This window comes from Protopterus annectens, chromosome 2.part0 (assembly GCF_019279795.1).
Source record: "Protopterus annectens isolate FY-2018-M chromosome 2.part0, PAN1.0, whole genome shotgun sequence".
NCBI lineage: Eukaryota > Metazoa > Chordata > Ceratodontiformes > Protopteridae > Protopterus > Protopterus annectens.
The window spans coordinates 1678246324-1678268620 of NC_056728.1; the positions used below are offsets into that span (position 1 = coordinate 1678246324).

The 22297-nt window shown below is 37.8% G+C and overlaps 1 protein-coding gene across 1 annotated transcript in view; it reads right to left on the bottom strand.

The window, feature by feature from the left end:
* FHAD1 (forkhead associated phosphopeptide binding domain 1) overlaps window positions 1-22297 on the bottom strand; it is a gene marked incomplete at its 5' end in the record, with an annotated part of 2130934 nt that overhangs the window by 1976827 nt on the left and 131810 nt on the right. The window contains one exon of the mRNA XM_044060429.1: window positions 5715-5948. Within this exon, the coding sequence (XP_043916364.1) occupies window positions 5715-5948 (234 nt within the window). The remainder of the gene's footprint in view (window positions 1-5714; window positions 5949-22297) is intronic.

Consider the following 22297-nt stretch of genomic DNA (forward strand, 5'->3'; position numbering starts at 1 on the left):
TTTGGGGAAAGGGACACAGCTATAAATCTGTGGCAGACTTTCCCAGAAGTGTTTGAATGTGTGGGATTCAATTTATTAAGTGTGAGTGTATCAGAGGTCTTAAACTGGGACACGCTGCTCTGGTGTGTGTAATAAGGAATTACATTAGGGGCGGACAGAAGTATACAGTCCAGTTCCAGGTTATAGAGCATGTTCCTGATCTGCTCTTAGGGGAAATTTGCAAAATATTACTCCTGTTTAAGTGACAGTCTCACACTGAAGTCAGTAGTGGGAATTGAAGTTCCTTAGTTACAGACCAAGGATAGTAACGGGCATCACATATTGGTGGCAGTTTGGTGGAATATTAGCCAGGCATCACAGAGGCAATAAAGGAAGATTTTAGACTCTTCCACACACCACCTCTATGTACTAAATGGAGCACTTGTTTTTCCCTCTGCAGGCATGATTGTTCACTCAGAACTAGCAGAGACAAATGACAGATACTAAAATCCACACCTTTACTCTTATGTGCCAAATGGTACTCAGTGAGGGCCATACATAGATATGCAGAATCTGCTGAATACCCAGAAAGCAAAGTTCTCTAGTGCAGAGAATGAGGTGCTCCAGGCCTTCCATCTCTATGGCTGACAGGTCTCAGGCAGAATGCTGGCGAATGGGCCTACCAGGAACATACCTGGAAAGTTCTGGTTGCAGACATTAGTACTGGCAGCATCCAGGACCTTACTTATACAATGGTCCACTGTAGAGTCACTAACATTACTGATGCTGATGAAACATGAGGTGTCCATCTGGCAGAAAAGGTGGATTAATGAGTTGAGGGGCACTGGTCAAGCCACATCTCATGGAAATAGAAGAGTTTCTGGTCTCTGTCAGAGGCAGTGACACTTCCATATGATCCCAAATTACAGTGTTAGATATTGGCACAGAGCTGCACCAGGTATCAAGAGTATCTACGTCAGATACCCCAGGTATTTAGAGTTCATCCTCTGTAACAGTTGCTGAAAGTCCTCCTGACCCCATTAATCACTAGCCAAGTTATTAAAGTTATATGATTTGGGTTAGAAATGAACATCGGGGATTTTGCCTACACATGGTATTCTATTTCAATGTCTGGTTTTCAAATGTTTCTATTCCTAATCATAACTTTCATGTATTCTTCTTGCTTATTCTTTATACTTACACAGGGTTCTGTGCATTTACAGGTTATGTTCAGCAAAGAACCATCACTGTGAAATTGCCATCACATGACACTGGATAATCTTCAAACTCTGATAATGATGGCAGGGATGAGGTGGCACATGCAGAGAGTACAGTGTGTGTGTTGGGTACAGGGAATGTGACCATTGCATTCCCTACACAGATCATGGACATAGCCTCTATGCCTGTGGACACCTAAAAGATGCACATCACTCCAGAAGGACAAGTTAATGGGGACACTAGCAGTTAGGGAAGTGTAGTACTTCCTACCAGATATGTGTCAGTGTCAGCCCCTGGCACCCTTGGCTGGGTGTGGGGGGAAACACAGGAGGGTGGTTACTGGTGCTCGCTAAAGACACAGTTACTGCCTTCACCCTGAAATTGGTATGGCAACGGCCTCAACTCAGTGTACATGCAGGGCCATCATGGAGGTGCAGAGGCTAGTACCACAACAGCCATAGCAAAGTTAGTAAGGTCATGCAGGGTATGCCAGATGACCAGACAGGAGTGCATGTCCTGTATGTATGATCATTTTGATAGACTAAATCACATTCTGGAACATGCAGTGTCCTCTCAAGCTTACCTGCCTTGCATGAGGCACCATCCACAAAGCTATTCCATGCTCCCTCCATGGATATGGTTGTGGACAATCTAGATCATACTCATGCAGTGCTAGCACTTCTTCCATTAGTTCTGTTGTGGAGGAATCTTCAGCCAGGGGAGGATGTCCTCGAGGTTGTTGAACTTCTTGTAACAGATGTTGATCAGGGTCATGAAGCATGCCATCCCTCTGCCATGCATGACCTAAAACTGTCTAATAGATTGATACATTGTACTGCAAAAACTGCTGAGGCTATGTCTCAACAGACACACACACACAGACACACAAACACACACACACACACACACACACACACACACACACACACACACACACACACCACAACAGCAAATTGCCCACACTCACTTCCCGTGACCATGACCCTTAGCAAAGCCTTTTACATTAACCCCCCCCAGCTGTACCTCTTCTTTTATTTGTCTGCAGCACTCAAACATTTCCTGTGAAAGACATCCAGATGTGCTATCTCCCTCACCTGTGCAAATGATAATTGTGATCTGATCTTTGTACATTGTTAATTGGATTGCCTATGTCTGATGCATAGTGTGGCCAGCATATGCATGGGTAAGCACAATCTGATATTGTTTTTGCAAACATCAGTTTTACTGTAATGGCTCTGTTTTATTCTGCTTTACTATAGGCTAAAGCTATGTGCAAGCTGCTGTCTCTTTGCCAGTGCCATGGCATACTGTACTCAACACCATCTAGCATGATCATCCCCGCCTGCTGGCACCCCCAGATATTCTTAATCTGGCCCAGGCTCCACTTACTGTTGTGTGACTGCTCCTCCTGCAACTGCCCTCCTCTCCCACTGTAACTGCTTCTTAAGTAATGATTTTGTATAATGTTGCACATACTGAAAATAGTTTTGCACATGTGGCAGAACACCACCTTCAGCTGCCCAAACATAATGTTCCTTTTTTGCATTTGGGTATAACTGTACCTCTGGTCTGGTTAATTTAGTATATTTCTGATGGGTGCCATTAGCAAGGATTTCAGAGTATATCTTTCATCACGAATAAGATTCTCCAGAGGAATCCATCCATTAAAAAACACTTACAGGTCAAAGGTATGCCCCTTGTGGGAGGTCATAGGTTCATAGGTAATTAGTAGGCTAAATGTCCTCATGGGCCATATTAAACCTAGCCAATTTCCCTTTCAAAGGTGAGAATCAAATCCTGTACCTACTCATACATTCATATAAATGAAAACAAACCATATTGTCATATTTTCAGTTGTAAACATTATACATCACATATAATCTTCTATACAGTCATTGTCAATCAAATATTACATAGCTCATTCAGTTACAGCCTTCTCTTAAACCTCATTTCTCCTCCAAAAAATTATTCTGCATATATTGCTCCCACAGTTCCCATTTTTTCTATGTAATTTGTTCCTACCCTTTTCTAAAGATCCCAATTCCAGCTGTTGTAGTATTCACTACATCTAATACAGTTGGTTTAGACCTTGATTTCCATTTTCTAGTAATCGCCTGTTTGTCTGTCACCAAAATTAAATTCAGCAAGGGCTTACTATCTAGGCAATTCTGATTATGTATCACAACTCAAAAAAATAATTTCCTTAACTACACTAATTTATTCACCCAGAATTTCTGACAGAGTAGTCTGCTGGGAATTTTTAAAGTCGAAACACTCAAAAACACAAAAACCAAACTAGTGAAAAAGAAAGCAGGTAGTCAATACAATCCCAGCAGTCACAGTGAAGTATACTGAATGTAAGTTTATTTTTAGCTATTTTCAATTAATTAATTTTAAAAAAGTACTTTATAGAACATATTTAAAAATATAGCTGTAGCACTTTAACTGTCAAATACGAAGGTATTTTATTTCAATATGATGCTATTGTGACGTTTTAGGTTCTGTTTTGGCGCCATTTACTATTTAAAAGCTTGGCGTTTTTTGTTAACTGGTTTTCTGATGAAGTTACTGTTAAACAGTAACGAAAACGTTTGTGGATTTAAAAATAAACTTACGTTCAGTATACTTCACTGTGACTGCCGGGATTGTATTGACTACCTGCTTTCTCTTTCACACAATTTTTAAAGTCTGCCAACTTTTTGCACTCCCAAAAAATATATTCCCAATTACCTTTTTCTTCCCCATTACACATCCAACATTTGCAATCTACCAGAAGAAAAGGCCTTTGGCATCTGCTTGGAGTATAAAAATACCTATGCAAACACATCCAAGCAGAAATCCAAAATCTTCTAGACTTTGTTGCATATTTGGAAGCCTTATATATCCTCCCATTGTTTCCTTGTGAATTTCTTATCCAATCGCTCTTCCCAATCATTTCTAACATCCTCTGATTGATTCGTACCACTTGTGAGAGTCATGATAAGTGCCTGAGTGGCCTGCAGACATATCGTGCATGATATCTTGTACATTACAGACCACCTGACAGTTGATGAAGTGATACCCTTTGTGGTTTATATACCTGATCTCCAGTTCACCAGATGGGGCCCTTTATTTCAATGTGGGTGTAGTTTATGACCCAGAGTATTCCAAGGAAATGGGCTATATTACAGAAGTCCCACATGGTGTTACCTCTGTCTTCTGTGGTACCTGGCAACCAATATACTCTCTCACATGCTGAAGCATGGTATCAAGAAATTAATGGAGTATTCTATAGACAGATGTCTGAAATATGCCTACTGTCTCCCCATTAGGCCAGTGAAAAGTCTGTGTAGCTAGTATATGTAAACTTCACATACCTTAGTATCCACTGGGATAGGTACTTCATGACTCCCATGGGGATACAAATGTCACCAACATATGTCCAAAATTTCTTGCATGGTCTTCCTATCCACACGGTACTGGTCTACAATGCTGGTATTGTAAAGTAAATGAAATTTTAAGCCCAGCTGAATGACATGACACCTCCAGGGGAGATGAGAAGCACCATTTTGTCTGACACTGGCAATAAGAGCTTATCGTAGATACACATTTACTAATGTGGTAGCAACCCTAACATTTCTTAGTAATTCCTTTAGCATGAACACAGAGATTCGGGATTGTTTGTTTAAATAGCATTTGCAGCTCTGCAACTCAACATTTATACATTTATGAATCATCTTGTTTTGTCTTATTTACATATACTAAGCCACTCATTTTTAACAATGTTGCTCATTACCTTGTCATTAAATGGCCATAAGCATGTACTGCGGCCAGCATTGCTACTCCACATTCTCCACTAGTGGTAAGTGCACCTCTGACTCACATACACATTTTGTATAGGTTCTATGTTATGTAATCGTAAAATAACCGAACGGGATTTAAGATCAAAATGCACTTCATCGAACTCGGTCTTCTGGGGGGCTGTGCCCCCCACACTCCCCGCTAATTATATATACCAACTCCAAGATTGCACTACAGTGAGGAAAGGACAAATTTTCCAATCTTCACTATACCGCGATCTCACTATCAACAGCTTGATGACGTGCATTTTGATGTTAAATCCCATTTGGTTAAATTATTTTTTGATTATGTAATATAGACCCTCTGTATGTGGCTGCTCTTTGAATAAACTCACTTACCTCGAGGCAACAAAGTTTTCTGAATCCCAACCTAAGAAAATATGTTAAGTCCTCCATTATAACAAGATGATGTGGCTTAGCAAGAAGGTAATATATTCAATATTCTTAAAATACTGTGTACAGTCATGACAAGTTCATTGAATGTCTTCTGCCGTTTCAAAATATAAGACCCTTAACTAAAAGCTGCACATTGCTTTATTAGAACTTGAAAATTTCATGAAAACATTTTGTAGCTTCGAAAATTCATAAGTTATAATAAAATTTTATATAGTAAATGTTAGTCCAGTAAACAGAAACTTTGCTTTGATTGTGGAAGTACAACATATAGTTTTATTTTACCTGATCCTTCAGTATTTGGATCTCTTCTTTTTTTGAAGCAATGTCCCGTTCTAGTAACAAAAGCTTCTGAGTAATTTCTCCATCCTTATTCTGCAAGCCAGCTTGAACAAGTTGTTGCTTCAATCCTGCATTTTCATCTCTCAGATTTCCAATTACTGTATCCTTACGCTTGGATTCACTTTCAAATACCAGCAAGCGTGTGACTTCATCACTCAGCTTCAAAATTCTCTGCTCCTATATAATTAAAAATTGAATAACTGGAAACTATAAATATTTTAAATTTACAAAGATGAATTATATGTCTTTTATAATTGCATACATCTCTTAGCAAGTCATTATTTACAGTTTATTATTATTTGTCAAACTATCTTTCACATAAGACAAATCATCACTTAACAGGACTCAAACAATGAAGGATCTCTCATTGCTCAGTTCTGTATCACCAAGAAAAAAATGAATGTCAAAGAATGGCATAAAGCTTATCTTAAAAATGCCTAAGGACAGAAAAAAAACTGGAAATATAAAACATACACAAAAAGGCTAAAAATCAGACTGAGTAAAAATGTAACGGTTTGTTGGTACTCATCCTAAAGGTCAAAGAAGACAGCAAAACAGTAATAAATGCAGTCTGAGGAAGGAACAGGTCCAATGGAAAATCACTGACAAACTTATCAAAAGCTGAAGTAATATGGAAAAATTGCGAGCTTCAGTACTCAATCCTTCTATACCCTAACCATTTTTTACATTATATCTTACAATTAGTATTATTTACATAGATTACTAGGCACATGTTAGACCCTAATAATATGTTTTTATTATATGCTACATTTAGTGTTCATTACACAGGTTACTGGACAAATGCACTGCCATGAGCAGCTGCTTTTAGTTAGTTTTCTTAAAAGCAGAATTAGTTTTACATGCTAAACCTTCAAGGAATTTAACCATCAGTGACAAGAAGGTCAGTTTTTGTGTCCTGTTGTCATTGTATTAGTAGTACTGCTACTTGACAGGCTACTAGTTTTGCTTCATTACCACCTGCATTTTAAGTACTTAAGTATAAAATTATAATTTTACTTGGATGGCTTATATATGAAATAAGGCATTCTAATTGCTAGTATGTATAGATCTTTTTTTTTAATTAGGTACAAATGTTAATATAAAAAGCATTGTTCTTGTTATATTTTGTGTTTAATATGTTTTCTGTTCTTCAATTTGTGTTTAAAAGTTGGCATCCCACAATTCCAGAGTGGGTGGGGTTACATAATTATGTATGTAAATTTTACATTAATCAGCATACAGATTTTTGGCCAGTTGTACCTACTTTTCATGGGCTTTTGTCCAGATTTTTTATGATTCCAGGTTGAGAGGTATGGAAGTGCAGTACAAACATTATTAACTATTCATTAAAGTTCTCAATTTTGGAAAGGTTATAATTGAAATGTCAAATAATTGTCTATGTCTGTTGCAATGCAAAATTAATTTCTAAATCAGGGAGCTGTTGTCCCCATCCAAGGCTATATATTTAGTACTAACAATTAATTCAAAAGTCTTTAAAACAAAGAATATAATGCAAGACACAGTACTTTGCCAAAAAAGAGTGTTAAGTGCACAACATTCACAAAATGGCAATAAAAATAGTTTAATTTGTGTTTCTATAAGTTTTAAAAGCATGCAGTTGGGCTACATAAAATGTATGGAATTAGTCCCCACCAGTGCACCACAGTCTCTCAGTTCAAGAGCTCTACCTCACAGTACCATGGGCAAAGGTAAAGTCCTGACAGCCACTCATTGTTTGTGTATAGTCTGCATGCTATCCACATGTCTGGTGGGATTTCTCTACGAAGGACAAACCGTTTTCCTTTACAAATGATGTTAATTCACAAGGGAGAAACATTTTGGAGTAGTAGCTGGATTGGATGAGACCTTGCAGCTACAAAATCCCTAAGTCACAGAGAGGCTCCATTTTAGCTTAGAACGTACACTGGGGCTTACAGCTGGGTTGGAAAGGTACATGTCAATCACTGTTGCTTTAAACTAGAGTGGAACAAGGAAGGGGGTATCAAAGAAACATAAAGGAAGGTAGCTGCTTAGGCAATAGACAAAAGTGGAGGAAAGAGCTTATAGCAGAGGGAAAAATTAAATACAGTTTGACACATTCCCAAGTAGTAGTACTGTGTAACACAATCAGTCTATTGTTGGTGAAGGGGATTTACAAGTGTGATGTAGGAGGGAAATGGACACCACTGTCATCACAGAAATATGAGTCAATGAGAAGAGGAGAGATACATGGAGGTGCCCGAATTTGTTTTGATCAGAAAGGAGAGAAAATAGAGGGTAGCAGTGCAACAATGATCTAAGTAACAGGCAGCATTGAATCTGAGACTACAGAGGAGGAGAAATGCAACTCCATGGAGGGTGCAAAGTAGGAAAACGGGGTCAGAACCAAGGGCTGGTTGATCAGTAGAACATCAGCTCCTTGGCACATTAAGAGGAGATGATGAGAAAATGGAAACAAAAATGAAAATGTTACAGATGTAGAGCACAGTTATGCAACATCCTTAATAGTGGGATTTTAAGAAAGGTCACTGAGAGCGAATCACACATTTTGGGTTTACCCACCTTTCTATGTCACATTTTTTAGATGATTTTTTTCAAAATAATTTTTATTTATTCTACACAATGAAGAACTTACACAGCATTATGTATGATATATAACGATGTGGAACCTTTAAAATATAGCTTTGTATCCAAAACTTCTTGAGCTTTTCTCAGAAGTAGAAATCTTCCTTGCATGGATCATCACAGATCTTTAGCTACTGAAGTTACTGTAGCAGGCAGAGTAAAACCACCTACACACACACACACACACACACACACACACACACACACACACACACACACACACACACACATATATGTATGTACACATCAAGCTGTTCTTTACTCTATTCAAGTCTTCTAGCCAGTCATGCATGGAAGTGTGCTTGTGGCTTGCGGTAGGCAAAGTCCAGTATTAACCAGACCTTATAGCCTTATAATTAATGTTGTTGTTGTCTTTTGGCTTTTTCCGGTTAGAGGTCATCACAGCGGAACTCTGGTCCACTAGTGACTGGCAGTAGATTTTGAAGAACGCCGAGGTGCCAGCTCGACGTTCAACCTTCAACTAAGGCACGCTAGTAATGACTGTATTGCTATCTATAATATTAGAAAATGCAACATAATAAAATATCAACAAATTCTGTGGAGAGGGATGGAGGGGATACTTTACTGTTACAATGCTCTCTTCTCAAATATCTTATGTTATAGTAAATACCTTGCACAACTTTATTTCTTCTTTGGACAGATTATTCTAACAGTAAATCATAACATGTGTATAGATTCCCAAGCAATATAAGGTTACCCCAGGGAGGAGTGGAGTTACAGCATTATCTATATCATAGCCAAAGACAAACTACTACTATAGTGATGTGAAGGAATGATCAGTATGCATGCTGTATCTTGTTATCTACTCTGGGAAACTACATTATAAAGGTAAGTAGTAGTAGCTGTCTCAGTAGTTGGATATCAAAGTACCTTATACAGGTATTGTTGTCAAGTGAAAAGTTAAAAGCTATGGGATAGACTTATAAGAACATTTTGGTAAAATACATGCACATTATTATTTGCCCTTGGTGAGACAAAAAAATTATGACCTTAGTTTGGAAATATCATTCTACATATATTATTAGTTTCTTCTATTAAAGTCATTGTTTTTGTAGTTTACACAGAAGACTGGCAGTTTTTCAAAAGAAATTTAAAAAAATCTGACAGTCAATGTATTTAACAGTGTTAGTGATTCAAAAGATAAAATGCTTGCCTTTGCTGATGGAAGATCAGAAGGCTGTGTGTGCTATTCACAACTCAGATGACTGGATTAATTTTGTATTACTGACTCACAGTAAGACGCTGTCCGGTTCGATTCTCAGTTAGAGCGTCTTCTGCGTGGAGACATGCGTGAATGGGCGTACCTTCGTTGAAGGTTGTGCGTCAGGGCTGGTAACTCAGCACGTAAAAATCAACTACCAATCATTAGCAGACCGGAGTTCCACTGTGGTGACCCCTAACTGGAAAAGCCAAAATAAACTGAACTGATTGTACAGCATTAGGGAATGCTGTATTCCTGAATGTGCCATCCTTCAGATGAGACACTAAAATAATGCACCATGTACATGTATGGGTGATACTTCAGGTGGATGTAAAAGATTATGCGTCACTTATTGAAAAGAATAGAGATTCTTTATTTACATATTTACAATATATACAATATTCACACATCATTCAAAATGTACAATATCTACATTTCCTTTTTGTTTTATGAACATATAACATCTTGCTTCCGCTTTTAAACTTGTTCTCCATCTTCAGATAATCACTTGTTTTACTACACTTTTCTCTATATGATGTACATAAACAAAAAATCAATTCCCCTATCCTTTTTGCCACAACCAAAATCTTATTTTTTAATATATCAGAAAGATTTTAAAAAAAAAATCTCTGCCCATTCATTATTTCCCAAATCACCCGAGATATTCCATCAGTTTTCTTAGCATTCCTATTATAGTTTCCTCATAATGTCCATTTAAAATCATTCATGCTAATATCCACTATCACCTTTAAGTCTATTAAAATGCTTTCTTTACATGATGTATTACATACGTTTTTATTCTTTCACATAAAAGAAGAAAACACGTTCTGTCTGCTGTTTCTAACTGTTTACTAAAAGCATATGATCTTTTATTCATTGCTTTATATAGCATGCTTCATTTCACTGGTAACTTACTAATAGTCTTCACATGACATCTAGAATCATTTATACATCCTTATATCTAAGTTTTGTCTTCCTAATAGCTTCCATAATATTTTTACTTAGCATGTCACAGAGATGTGTAACATAAAATTTTCTTGCAATATTATTATAGCATTATTTTTCTACTTTTCTCAATATCATGAATACAAAATTGTATTCTGATACTCCTTTATTTCTTTACTTAAAATATGTTTCTCTCGTATTTTTTCCCACCTATTCCCAAAACGATTCAAACTTTACCGCATTGCTATTATTCCATTCTTATTATTTTTTCTCCTTCTGAAATGCAGTGTAAATATAAAGATGAAGCATGTACTACGGTGTATCATCCCCAAAGTTACCTTCTTTATCCTCTAAATACAAAACCCTCTTTTTGCTTAATTTGTGTTTGAACTTTAAATAATACTAAACATATATGGCACTATCTCTTTCTTTCTTTCTTGCTTTTACATGGTAATATATACACATACTGGCTAAATAAGCTATCTTCCCAAATACAACAGAATTAATGAAATGTGCTTTCTTTTTGAATGATAACCTATTGACTTCAGCAATCTACCAATCTCATTTACTTTCCCAAGTATATTATTCCACTATTTGTCTGCTTCCTTCGTTTTCCCAAATATTAGTCCTAATAAACAGATATTGTTCTTTGAGAAGCAGATGCCTACTATTTTTGCAGTACTTCTATAACCTGGCTCTTTTCTTTTAAAATAATCAACATTTCATCATCTTAGTTTGTTCCTTTCTAGAATTATAATATCATCTGTATTAAAAGCCTACGTTTGTACTTGTTCCCCGCCTTTCCTGTAACTAGTCTAGTTCAGGTACAGATATGCTGTATCCAGGACTCTTTGAAAGCTTCTGAGACCCCCAAGCCTTTCTGTGTTGGAGGGAAGCCTTCTAGCTTATCAGTGGGAGTGGTAAGCATCAGGTAGCCTGTCTACAACAAGAGGAGTGGTTCCTGGTCCAGAAATTCGTTCTGGTTTAAAAGCCACACTTGTGCTTGTTTCCCACCTTTCCTGTAACTAACCTAGTCCAGATACAGATTGCTGTATCCAGGACTGTTGGTATGCTTCTGGGCCCACAAGCCTTTCTGTGTTGGAGGAAAGCCTTCTAGCTTATCAGTGGGAGTGGTAAGCACTACGTAGCCTGTCTACCATGAGAGGAGAGGTTCTTGGTCCAGAAATTGTAGTTTATTGACCATTTGGAGAGTTTGTCCGTCTCTTTCAACTTTCTGGTTTAAAAGACCACATCTGCGCTTGTTTCCCATCTTTCCTGTAACTAACCTACTGGGTAGCACTAGAAAGCCTTAAACTGATACAAGCCTTCTAGCTTAGAAGAGAGACTTTGGAGTGATTAAGTATCAGTTTTCTGTACTTTCTTGCTGAACTTAACTGTTTTCCACCTAAACACAGATTTTCCAGCTTTTATTGTGATTTAAAAGCTTGTTTTTTTTCACATATTGTACTTATTTGATTGCCTTCACTTTTAAAAAGTTTTTTTTTTTTTAACTGTTGTAGGCTACACACTAAAGTGCGATAGCCTTTTCTGATCGCTTGTAGTCGTTTAAAGCTGTTTTAAGTGTATTTTTTACTGTTTTTTCCTTATCTTAAAAAAAAAAATGTCCTTGTTTACCACCTTTCTAAGCTAGTATAGTCCAGTTTTCAGGCTAGTGCTGAATTCAGGGCTGTGATACTAGTTTCTGAGTTGCCCATACCTTACTTAGCTAGAAGGAAGTTTCTCTGTTCACCTGTGAGAGAGGGGAGCTTTGAGCAACCTATCTGTCCCTGGAGGAGTGGTTCCAGCCCAGAAGTTAGTAGTTTATTGGACATTTTGGGCTAATTTCTATTTCTTTCATTTCCCTAATATAAAAACCGCGTTTGCATGGTTTTGTGCACCAAGCCGTGATGGTTAGCTACGGTTAATTTATTCCTGGCTCCACTAAGTCTCCTCTTCAGTTTTTCCCTTAAACCTAGTCTAACTCTCAACCTAAGTACTCAAAATGCATCTTACAGCCCAGCACTTGCTCAGATCTAATAGCAAGCACTAATATACCCTGACACTGACTACCCAGCAGGGCAAGGCTCTTTATTCACCCAACACCAACCAAGCAACTAAGCAGCTCACCCTACTATTCAGGCATGACCAAATGGCAACTTCAGGTGCACTCTCCAAGCCAGCTGGTGAATCTAGGTATCCTGAGGCAATGTTACAACTGCCTCATGTACACATACAACCCTCTCCTCCTACCACAAAACACTAACATATGCGAGAGATGCAATTATATAGCCAAACTGGAAGCTAAACTGTCTCCACCCAAGACTGGAACAGACAGTCAAGAGGAGAAGGTTAACACTTGCAGCACAACTCCAGCCGCACACAGACCTACTAAAACAGCACTGGCAAAAAAATACACATAAATACACAAAATCATGCTCAGAGGCTCTAAATAAAAACCTGCAAAAGCATCAGAGACCTCCAAAGCAGACACCCAAACAACCTGCACTTCCCGTCACAAACCAGACAACACATAAAACACAAAATCAGTGTGCTGCACAATCACAGCCCTTAAGGTGAAATAATATACATAACATACTAGTAACAGATGACTCTATAGTCAGGCACACTGATGTTCCACTCACTAGACTGGACAAGCAGAAGGTTACTGTTAGCTGCCTGTTGGGAGCCAGAATCTGCCACATAACACAAGCACTCAGGTCACTTCAGAACAAGTACAAATATGACTCTATCATTGTTCATTTTGGTGTGAATGACCTGAGATGTACCTCCCTAGACTACATAAAAAGAGACATGGAAGAGCTCTCTGATCATGTAGCCCAGGCTGGCATGACCCTGACCCTGAGTAGCATCCTGCCCTCACCAAGAATGATACCTCAGTATAAAGAAAAAATGATCAATTTCAACAATTGGCTAAGCTTCTGATGTCATTCAAAGGGGATCCAGTGTCTGTCAGCCTGGGACGACATGCTCGACAAGCCGCATCGCTTAGCAAGAGACGACTTACACCTGTCACCCCTAGGCTTTCGAATACTGGCCAAGGCTCTTGCTGCCCCCATAGTGCCTTTTTTTAGGCAAGGCTCAAAAGTCAAACCCACCTCCGTAAACAGCACAATTAACAAAAAACTGAGGGTTATGCTACTCAATGCCAGGAGTTTAAAATCTCAAAATGCACGTGCTCGAAGCATTCCTCAGTATGGAGAACTGCGACATCTGTGTAGTAACTGAAACCTGGTTCAAGGCTCCAGAGAGCACCCCAGCAATACCAGGCTACAACTCATACCACACGTTTTAACCATAGTACATGGACCGAAACACAAAAGGAGGGGGTGTATCCATATTCATCAAGGATACCTACACCTCCAGGTTAGTGGCGCAGCATGATACCTCTGAGATCATCCATGTGCAACTAACATCGGGCAAATCTGCAATGCAAATTGTGGCCTGCTACAGATCACCCTCCATGACCCAGGGCCACCACTCCACCTTTCTGGAGACACTGGAAAACATGAAGGTCCTACCAAACACCCTGATATTGGGCGATTTCAATTACCCTACCATTCACTGGGAAAACTACTCAAGTACAATTTCCCAGGCCCAGCACTTCCTGGAATTCGTCAACTCAAATGCCCTGGATCAGCTGGTAAACTCCCCTACCAGAGGTGAAAACATATTGGACCTGGTCATCACGAACATGGGCGAAAGGTGTTCCACACCGGAGGTCAACCTGTCACTGGTTAGTTCAGACCATAAACTAATCACTCTGGATGTCCACACCCCACCACCACTCCCAACTAAGGAAACCACAGTAAAAAACTTTTCTAAAGCAATCCTCACCTTACTTAAGACAGAGGTGGTAAGTTTCACAGCCCCCATGCTAAAGGATAACGCTGCCCAAGATGCAGAAACCTTTACAAATGCACTCTATGAGCACCTACAAGGATGCATGGATCATGCCATCCCTAGCAAAACCAAGACTCACTCCTCTAAGAGAAGGAAACCAGTTTGGTTGTCCCCTGCAATAAACAGGCTATACAATAGAAGGATGAAACTAGTTCAGAAAAAAAGCAAATCCCAAGAAGTAAAGACATCCCTTATCAGTATCAGTAAGAAACTAAGGTCCCTCATGAAATCATCCAAGGCTAACTTTGAAAGAAAAATAGCCAAGGATTCAAAAGATAAAGATAAGCCTTATTTAGCTATGTTAAGAATCTAAGTGGCAGCTCGCAGATATGCACTGAACTAGTACAAAATAGCACAAAATATACTGAACCTACTGATATTGCCAACATCCTGGCAGGTAGATTCAGTGCAAACTTCACCCCCCCCCCCCTCACCTCCAAAAGGGCCTACAACAATACCGGAAAAGTGTAGTGTCCCAAAAATCACAGATGCACAGGTGAAAACAACCCTTTCAAAAGCCAAAAACACAGCGTCAATGGGACCAGATGGTGTCCCAGGCTGCATCTTGCACGAACTACAGAACGGACTAACCCCCCACCTAAACACACTGCTCAACCTCAGCCTCTCCACAGGCTACATGCCCATAGAATGGCGCACAGCAACGGTTATTCCTCTCCACAAAGGAGGGGTCACAACTGACCCTAGTAGCTGGTCTGCAAGGTTATGGAGTGCATTATCATGGAACTCATTAACAAAGACATTGGAAACCTCCAACCACTTGACCCGACCCAGTTCGGCTTTGTTAAGGGCAGATCTTGTCTACTAAACCTGGTTGACTTCTTTGGGACAGTCACCAAGGCCACAGACAAGAGAAAGGTGGTTCACACAGCGTACCTTGACCTTGCCAAGGCTTTTGACACCATTCCCCACTCAGGGTATTACAGAAAAACTCACCAGCCTGAACGTAAACCCCTACATCACGAGATGGGTTGCCAACTGGCTTACAGACAGAACTCACACGGTAAGAATAGCAGGCTCCAGGTCCGACTCTAAACCAGTCACAAGTGGTGTCTCGCAAAGCTCGGTCCTGGGACCCCTACTGTTTGGCATATACTTATCAGAAGTACAGGCAAACACAGGAGAACTATGGATAATCAAGTTCGCCGATGACTGCAAACTGGGAGCCATAATTGACTCTCCGGCTGACACGGACATCCTCCAAAAGGGCCTTACTGAGAAATACACCTGGTGTCAAAGTCATGGCCTCAAGCTAAATGCCAAAAAATGCATAGTCATCCCATTTGGGAAAAATAAAACACCCACGAATTACCACATAGGTGGCAACCCCCTTAATACAGAAGAGGTAGTAAGAGATCTGGAGACCCAGGTAGATAGTAATCTCTCCTTTGACAATCATATTGCCAAAAGTAGTTAGAAAATCCTTCTATGTGGCCCATCTAATTACTAAAGGGTTCACATCTAGAAATAAAGAGGTTATAGTGTCCCTCTACTCGCCACTCATTAGACCCATCATAGAGTACAATGCCCCATTTGGGATGTACTTCACAAGACACTTCCATCAGCTGGAAAGACCACAAAAGTACCTCACCAAGAGGATTACTGGCCTCAAACATATGTCCTATGCAGCCTGATTGAAAAAACTCTGGCTGTACTCGGTGGCATATCGCTTACTCAGAGGTGATCTCTGCCTGACTTACAAAGCCATGTCCAACTCAGAATTGATGGACATGCTCCACCTAAAGAAATCCAAGTCACTATGAGCCACGCGTTCTAGTGAGCTAAACCTTGCCACAACAATAAATAGAACATGCTGGAGGGATAGATCCTGTCACAGAGACTCCCCATGCTTTGGAACAAAATTCCAAATTACATCAAGCAGAGCCCCTCACTAACACTCTTCAAGAGAAACCTTGACAAGTGGATGGGTAGCAGAAAATACACTGCTGGGATCACTTCATTGGCTCTGCTTGACAGAGGATCAGTTAATTAATCAATGGGGCGACAAAAGCTGACACACTCTGGCTAGGCTTATAAATGCCCTTGGGCAGATAGCCTAGTACCTACCTATGAACCTATGAACCTATGTATACAACAGAAAGTGTGGAATAGTCACACGAACTTGAATCCAATAAACTCCCTCTTTTAATGCACTTTGCACATCACATTCAGTTGCATCATTCATAACTAAAGAGAATAAAACACTACGCATGGGGCAGCCTTGTCTAACCCCACCCCTTCATATTTGTATTTCATCATTAAACCATCCATTAATCAAATTTCACACTTTGTTCTTTTCATATACTGATCTTAATATAATTAAAATGTTTCCTTTAATTCAATACTAGATCATAATATTCCATAAACTTGTCTCTCCTACATAATCAAATGCTTTTCTTACATCACTGGCCATCATCTTTGTTCTAAACATCTGTAAAATATGTTCTGCACTAATACTTTTAGTAAAACCAATAGTTCCTTACTCATTCTACCTTTTATACCATATATGCCAGATGTCACTATTTCATCTATAACTTTTTAAATCACACCTATATAATTTACAAAAGATTTTTTAATATGCAATTAGTGTATCACCTTTCTTCCATATAAATTTAATAACACCTTCACACATTTCCTTTCTCCGGACATTTCATCTAAAATCGTAATAAAATATTTTTCTGCAAATCCTTCAGTTTTTGTACATATTATAACTTATATAATCTTTACCTGATACAGAATATTCTTTTAACATCTTGAGAACTCCATCTAGTTGCTCCAAAGTTATCTTAGTTTTTTGTTACATATCTGTTGCATCTTGTGAAAATTCTTTTGCTATTTTATGTTTCTCTTCCCATTAAATGTTTCATAATTAGACTGTACCTGTTGTTTAATATTTATTTGTCATAATTTCATTATTCTTTCATTTCACATCCCCATCTCATCATGCATTTCTCTTATTATATTACAATAAGTGGCCATAGCAATATGATCTTTCCATAAATGAACAACCTAATTTTCTCAAATATTTTGGTCCATTCGTTTTTCTGCCAGTCTCTTTACACTTCTTCCCTCATTAATAACATTTTAATTCTCAGTCACTTCTATCCAGATCGCAAATGATTTACAAATTTTGTTATTAAAGAGCCCTCATATATCTCTATCATAACTTGTGAAATTAAAAAATAATCTATTTCCATTACCTGTGCCCTTCTATATGTCCATTTATTTTGTGTCAAGAAATTCAAATTTCCCTATTTCTTAAATTGTCTTACCTTTTTAATATCATAACTACTTTATACTTAAAACTCCTTATATTGCAGTAAAATCTCCCATTATTTTCATATAATAAAAGGCTTTAACTCTTCCAATAACTATTCATATTTCTTTTACCTCTGTGTAAACATATACTCCTATAACCCTAAACACCGTTTTTTTTTCAAACTTAATGTCAACAATTGTTTTACCCATACAATCACATAAACATCAATACTTTTTCTTTTAAAAATTTTTTTCTCATTAAAAAGAAAAGCTAGTCCTGAGCATCTATTTTTATTTCCATGCTCTGGCAGATGGGTCGGGAGACATTTCCTTGCCATCCATTCGGTTGGAGATAGATGTCTGAGGTGAAATTCTATTGCAGAGACATGCTGCTATTCTAAATTTACTGTGGACACAAAGAAGCAAGCAGTGCCATGTCCAAAGAGCAATAGCCAATTGCATGGGATTAATAATGTCTGTTGCCCTCTGGACACTTAGATACACAGCAGGCAGTTTGGCAGTATCAACAGTAAGATGCCCAGTGGATATCAGTGGTGGTGAAAATGTAATATACAATGGGTAATATCTTTATTAATGGTGCGCATAGACCATTATCCACCATCACAGTGTCTGTGGGACAATGCTTAAAACACATATGTGTGACTACATGTTATAGTTATATAACTATGTACTGGACACCAAGCTCAATGGACATTATTTCCGCTGCCCCTATGCACTTGGTTATTGAAGCTCTGGACATAGAGCTGCATGTCTCCCTGTGCCCACAGGAAATTTGCTAAAGCCATATGTTTCTGCTGCCGGATTTCATTTCAGCCATGTATCCTCAGCCAAATGTAACATAGAGAAAATGTTTCACTGTCCAGTAGCCTGAACCCTGTTTGTTTGTTTGTTTGTGTCTTTCGGCTTTTCCGGTTAGGGGTCGCCACAGCGGAACTCTGGTCTGCTAATGATTGGCAGTACCTGAACCCTGTACTTTCCCATATTTTTTTCTGTTTGAAGCCTATCTAATGCAAAACCAATTTTATATCCTACAAACAAATTATTTCAACTTCTGTAGCAGTGTACCATTTTTATAAGCTTATTCTACTAATCCTGTTTAAAAGAATGTTTACATTTATTGAAAACATTGCAATATTATTACTTTCTTAACTCTAGGTGAAAGATTTTTTGCACTTCCTTTCCCAACTTTCACCCATTGTCAAATTGAATTTTTCTTTCCTTGTTTTCTTTCTTCTTCCGCCTTCTTCTCTGATTGATCATTTTGTAAAATATCATTTTTAACCTCTTGTAACCCAATTTGAACATCCCCTCCATTCTCCTTAATTTCCTCTTGCTCCATGTTTACACCTTTATTATTTGCCCTTGCTCTTGTTGTTCACTATTTTCTTTTAGATTTTAATATGCTTCCTTATCTGGAGTTGATTTTCAGTACTCTCTTCTTTCTCTTTTTAGGTAAACCAAAAATAACATTCCCTTTTACATATCCTTCATTCTAATTTACACCTATTCATTCTATTCCCTTTTTCTCCATAGTAGTTAAACATTACTTTATTGTATTATTTATCTAATGTAACACATTTCCACAAAAGTAGCAAGTCTTTGTTTGCCCTTGATATCTCACTGTTCCCCTGAAACCCACCACATATATCACACTTGGTAAATGAGTCACTGCTTATATTTCATATTTAAAGAAACATCTACTCCCCATCCCTATTCCATATATAGCTTACATCTTTTGCTTTAATAACATTTTCAACCTTTTCGTAATACTTTTTTAAACATTCGTATAGTTCGATTTCCTCAATATCACCCATTCTAAATTGCACAAAACCCTTTTCTTTAGGCTATTTGCTTACCATGAAAGCATACACTCATTCCATGGGTAAACATATTTTTCTTTGTCACATTCATACATAAAGTTATGCAATAACAATCCAGATTTAAAACTTACATCACAAAATGTTTCTCTGCCTAAATGTATAAAAACAGCAAATCCTAATGGTATAATTCTGTCCAAAATATATCTGTCTATTCTCCTTCTTACACATCACTAAAAACAAGATCTTCAACCTTTACCCATGATACTTTGGAATCTGCTGGTTCATCTCTATCATTTGAATCAGTTCCTCATCCAGAATACCTCCAGATTCAAAATCCATAATCACAACCTTCTCTCTTAAGATGTTCTCCTTAAATATAGCTAAATACTGCCCATTTGTATTATCTGCAATATCGCTATCTTTTTCTTCACCCTTTTTTAAAACAAGAACTGTTTTTTATTGAATTATCACTTATGACATGGGGAATCACACATTTATATAAATAAAAACAAACCATATTGACATATTTTCAGCTGCAAACATTATACATCACATATAATCTCCTATACAGAACATTACATAGCTCATTCAATTCCTGCCTTCCCTTAAACCTCATTCCATCTCCAAAACAATATTCTGCATTTATTGTTCTCACAATTCCCAGTTTTTCTATGGAATTTGCTCCTAACTTTTTCTAAAGATCCCACTTCAGGTTCTCTGCTACTATATTCACTACTTCAAGTACAGTTGATTTAGACTTTGACTTACTTTTTCTAGTAATTGCTTTTTTGGCAGCCACCAGAATACTCAGCATGGCCTTACTATTTCTAGGAAATTCTGATTTTATATCGCAGCTAAAAAAATAATTTTCTTAATTACATCAATGTGCTTACCCAGTATTTCTTATATAGTAGTCTACAGGGAATTTTTAAAGTCTGCCAACTCATTACAAAAACTATGTTCCCATTACCTCTTTCTTCCCCATCATACATGCAACAATTGCAATCTACCTGTGGAAAAATTCTTTGGAGTCTGCTTGGGGTATAAAAATACATATGCAACCAATTCCAAGCAAACATCCTAAATCTTCTTGATGTTGCTGCATATTTGGAAGTCAAACATACATCCTTCCATTGTTTCTTTGTGAATTGTATATCCAGTCTATCTTTCCAAGACATCCTAGCCTCCTCTGACTGATACCTATAGTTGTCATGAAATAGTTTATACGTCCTACTAATTATTCCTTTTTAAACAGCAGTTTCTGTTATAGATTCTACTAAAAGCTCTACCAGTGCTAGTCTTTCACTTAGGATCCCCCTATTCCTTGCTCTTTGGCTAAACTCTGGTATCAATCTTTGACAGGGAAGGCAATATCTAGTTTGCAGTCCACATGTATTTTTGGCTTCTTCCCATTCTATTATCTTTTCCTGTCTAATTATTTCCTTACAATACATTGGTTGCTTTGCCATTTTTCTCCAGTGAAATCCAGCCCTGCCTTGCCTATTCTCTGTACCCCTAATTGCAGTTATCCCTATTGGCAGAATTTCCTTCCCCATTCCTGTGTTGGCTTAGTTCTTAAAATACTTTCTGCTACTTTATGAATATAATATTCTGCATTGTTATTGTTATTCTCCTTAAGGATCTGCATTCAAAATCCCAGTCTCTCATTGCTTCTTGAGCTTCCCACATTTCATCATCATCCCTTTTCACTTTGAATTATAGCTTTCTGCTTCCACTATTTATAGGCTCCTTAACTGTGTAGCTCTGAAATACGCCTTCAAATCAGGTATCCCAAACCTCCTTGTCCTATTGGAAGTATCATCTTATCCCACTTGACTCTTGCCCTCTTCCTCTCCCATATAAAATCCTTCAACTCTTTATTAGTTGCTATCAATAACTTCTCTGGTTGATAAAAATATGGCTGACCTGTTAAGCTTCCAACACAGAAAACAGTTATTTTTCATGCTCTAACGAGAAAATTAAACCACAAAATCAAATGCAAACAAAGTAAATGAATGAAATACTAGTATAATCACAATGGAAAGAAACCAGACTTCAGCTTAGCGCTTTTATTCTTTTTATTACTAATTTCAGAACTTCCTCAGAAATTATGAAAACTTAAAACACACCACCACATGTTTAAATACAAAAGCAAAATGATCATATGACAATAGCACCCAATAGCAACAAAAACAATAAAATACATAACTGAATGAATACCGAATATTAAATGATAAATATTAAATGTAATCTGTACACTTAATTAAAAACATTAAAATGAAACTTTAAATATATTATAACCCTATAAAACACATAAACACAAGCATTAAAGTGTCATTATAATCTCTGCATCTGCAAAAAGCAGTTTATTTTGATTGCCTCATTGAGGCCAGGTGATAGATCAGCTACTAAAAAAATCTGCCATAAACTTTCACAGCACTCTAATAAAGTTTTCTAGTCACCACAAAAATATCTGAATCAACTTTGTCAAGCACAAAAAATGAAAATTTCTTAAAATTGTTACATCCAACTGCATGTCTAGCAAGGGCATTTGACAAATCCCTATTTCTTACAGCCAAAACATGTTCATAAATTCTTTTATTCAATGTTCTAATGGTCTTACCAATGTAAAAGCTGTCACAGAAATTGCAGAATGCAGAATAAACAACATCAGTGATGTTATAACTGAACCAATC